Source organism: Babylonia areolata, chromosome 5 (assembly GCF_041734735.1).
Source record: "Babylonia areolata isolate BAREFJ2019XMU chromosome 5, ASM4173473v1, whole genome shotgun sequence".
Classification (NCBI taxonomy): domain Eukaryota; kingdom Metazoa; phylum Mollusca; class Gastropoda; order Neogastropoda; family Buccinidae; genus Babylonia; species Babylonia areolata.
The window spans coordinates 15,247,353-15,250,774 of NC_134880.1; the positions used below are offsets into that span (position 1 = coordinate 15,247,353).

General features: G+C 51.5%; 1 protein-coding gene across 6 annotated transcripts in view; it reads left to right on the forward strand.

Annotated features, from left to right (window-relative positions):
• LOC143281962 (acetylcholine receptor subunit alpha-like) overlaps positions 1–2,968 on the forward strand; it is an 83,217-nt gene extending 80,249 nt beyond the window's left edge. For 4 of the 6 annotated variants that reach the window (XM_076587305.1, XM_076587309.1, XM_076587304.1 and 1 more), the window contains one exon: positions 2,739–2,968. In XM_076587305.1, the coding sequence (XP_076443420.1) occupies positions 2,739–2,921 (183 nt within the window). In that variant the 3' untranslated portion in view covers positions 2,922–2,968. Of the gene's footprint in view, positions 1–2,735 lie in introns of all 6 variants that reach the window. The other 2 variants (XM_076587310.1, XM_076587306.1) reach the window with 1 other exon arrangement.
• The last annotated feature ends 454 nt before the right edge of the window (positions 2,969–3,422 follow it).

Below are 3,422 nucleotides of genomic sequence, written 5' to 3' on the forward strand. Positions count from 1 at the left end.
CATTCATTTTGAAACGATCGCTAATCACCGACTTTGACAATAACATGACAACTTATTTATATGGGTTCGTGTGCAGGTGCATGTATGTGTTGATATGCACGTATGTATGTCTTTATGTACGTGTGTCTGTGAATGTATACCTGTCCACCTGTCTGTTTGAATCAGGTGGACACATAACCCCCTTTCTCTCTGTCTCTGTCTCTGTGTCTGTCTGTTTTTCTGTCTGTCTGTCTGTCCCCCTCTCTCTCTCTTTCTCTCTCTCTCTCTCTCTCTCTCTCTCTCTCTCACACACACACACACACACACACACACACACACACACACACAGACTCTATCCCTTCCCCCTCCATCCCCACACCCCCTCTCTCTTTATTTTCTTTGTCTTTAGGGTTGAATGGGTTTTTTTGTTTATTCCACTTCCATCAATAAAGAAAAGTCATTCATTCATTCATTCATTCATTCATTCATTCATTCATCTCTCACTCCACCTTCTCACCAACGCTGTTGACCCACACTTTCTCGCAGTTCCCAGATTTCTCTCGAGAAAGCGTGGGACTGCGAGAAATCGTGGTCAGACTGCTTTCCCCCTGTTTGTCCTGTGGCATCCTCACTGTAACGTAAAACCAACTCACTAGGCTGACCAAGACCCCCTCCCTCCTCCACAACCCTCATCTCTCTTTTTGTCATGTTGCATCCTCACTGTAACGTAAAACCAACTCACTAGGCTGACCAAGACCCCCTCCCTCCTCCACAACCCTCATCTCTCTTTTTGTCATGTTGCATCCTCACTGTAACGTAAAACCAACTCACTAGGCTGACCAAGACCCCCTCCCTCCTCCACAACCCTCATCTCTCTGTTTGTCCTGTGGCATCCTCACTGTAACGTAAAACCAACTCACTAGGCTGACCAAGACCCCCTCCCTCCTCCACAACCGTCATCTCTCTGTTTGTCCAGTGGCATCCTCACTGTAACGTAAAACCAACTCACTAGGCTGACCAGACCCCTCTTCTCCATCCCCCCCCCCCCTCTCTCTCTGTTTGTCCTGTTTCATCCTCATTGTAACTCACTAGGCTGACCACACCCCTCCCCCCCCTGTTTGTTCTCTTGCATCCTCACTGTGACTTACCACCCACTCACTAGGCTGACCAGACACCTCTTCTCCACCTCCTCCCCTCCCTCTCTCTCTGTTTGTCCTGTTGCATCATCATTGTAACTCACAAGGCTGACCACACCCCTTCCCACCACCATCACCCCCCTCTGTGTTTGTCCTGTTGCATCATCACTGTAACGTAAAACCACCCCACTAGGCTGACCAGACCCCTCTCCTCCACCCCCACCCCCATCTGATTGTTCTGTTACTTTCTCACCGTAACTCACTAGGCTGACCAGACCCCTTCCCTCCTCCACCACCCCCCTGTCTGTTTGTCATGTTACGTCCTCACCGTAACTTACCACTCACTCACTAGGCTGACCAGACCCCTCCTCTCTCTCTCTCTCTCTCTCTCTCTCTCTCTCTCTCTCTCTCTCTCTCTCTCTCTCTCTCTCACTGTTTGTTCGGTTACATCCTCACCGTAACTCACTAGGCTGACCAGACCTCTCTTCTCCACCCCCCCCTCTCTCTCTCTCTGTTTGTCCTGTTGCATCCTCATTGTAACTCACTAGGCTGACCAGACCCCTTTCCACCACCACCACCCCCCTCTGTGTTTGTTCTGTTACATCATCACCGTAACTTAAAACCCACGCACAAGGCTGACTAGACCCCTTCCCTCCTCCACCAAACCCCTCTCTGTGTTTGTCCTGTTGCATCATCACTGTAACGTAAAACCAACTCACAAGGCTGACCAGACCCCTTCCCACCACCACCCTATCTCTCTGTTTGTCATGTTACATTCTCACCTTGACTTACCACCCACTCACTAGGCTGACCAGACCCCTCTCCTCCACCCCCACCCCTCTCTCATCTGATTGTTCTGTTGCTTCCTCGCGGTAGCTCACTAGGCTGACCAGACCCTTCTTCTCCACCTCCTCCCCTCCCTCTCTCTCTGTTTGTCCTGTTGCATCCTCATTGTAACTCACTAGGCTGACCAGACCCCTTTCCACCACTACCCTCCCTCTCTGTTTGTTCTGTTACATCCTCACCGTAACTTAAAACCCACGCACAAGGCTGACTAGACCCCTTCCCTCCTCCACCAACCCCCTCTCTGTGTTTGTCCTGTTGCATCATCACTGTAACGTGAAACCAACTCCCTTGGCTGACCAGACCCCTTCCACCCCCACCCCCATCTGATTGTTCTGTTGCTTCCTCACCGTAGCTCACTAGGCTGACCAGACCCTTCTTCTCCACCCTCCCCCCCTCTCTCTCTCTGTTTGTCCTGTTGCATCCTCATTGTAACTCACTAGGCTGACCAGACCCCTTTCCACCACTACCCTCCCTCTCTGTTTGTTCTGTTACATCCTCACCGTAACTTAAAACCCACGCACAAGGCTGACCAGATCCCTCTCCTCCTCCACCACCCCCCATCTGATTGTTTTGTTTTGTGGCATCCTCACGGTAACTCACTAGGCTGACCAGCCCCCTTCCCTCCTCCACCATCCACCGTGTCTGTTTGTCATGTTACGTCCTCACACATAACTTACCACCCACTCACTAGGCTGACCAGACCCTTCTCCCCCCACCACCACCGCCCCCCCTTCTCTCTCTCTCTGTTTGTCCTGCTGCATCCCGGGCCCCAAGCAGATCATCGAGGACTGGAAGTACGTGGCCATGGTCCTGGACCGCCTCTTCCTGTGGATCTTCACCACAGCCTGCTTCGTGGGCACCTTCGGCATCATCCTGCAGGCCCCAACCCTCTACGATGATCGCCAGCCCCTCACCCCTGTGGAGTCCTCAGACAGCTGCTACGCTTCCTACTCGTCGTGATCCACCTGGGGGGAGTCTGGGGATCCAGTGTGTTGTTTGGGGGGATTGAGGGGGGTGGGGGGTTGGGTGGGAGGGTGAGGGTCGGGGTGGTGGTGGTTAGGTTGAAGGGCGGAAGTGGTGTGGTGGTGGTGGTGTCGTTGAGGGTGACAGGTTGAGGGTGAGGGTGTAGGGAGTTGGAATGGGATTTGGGTTTGTCGTTATTGTTGTTGCAGGGTTTTTTGTTTTGTTTTGTTTTTGGTTTTTTTGTTGTTTTTTCTTGTGTGTGTGTGTGTGTGTGTGTGTGTGTGTGTGTGTGTGTGTGTTTCTATCTTTTTTTGACTTATTCTTTTTGTTTGTTTATTTGTTTTGTGTGTGTCTGTGTCTGTATGTATCAGTGTGTGTCTGTGTATGTGTGTCTGCGTGTCTTTGTGTGTGTGTGTGTGTGTGTGTGTGTGTGTGTGTGGTGAGTGGGGGGTGAATGGAGTGGGGATAGGGGAAATGATTGTGGTAGCGGTGGGATTG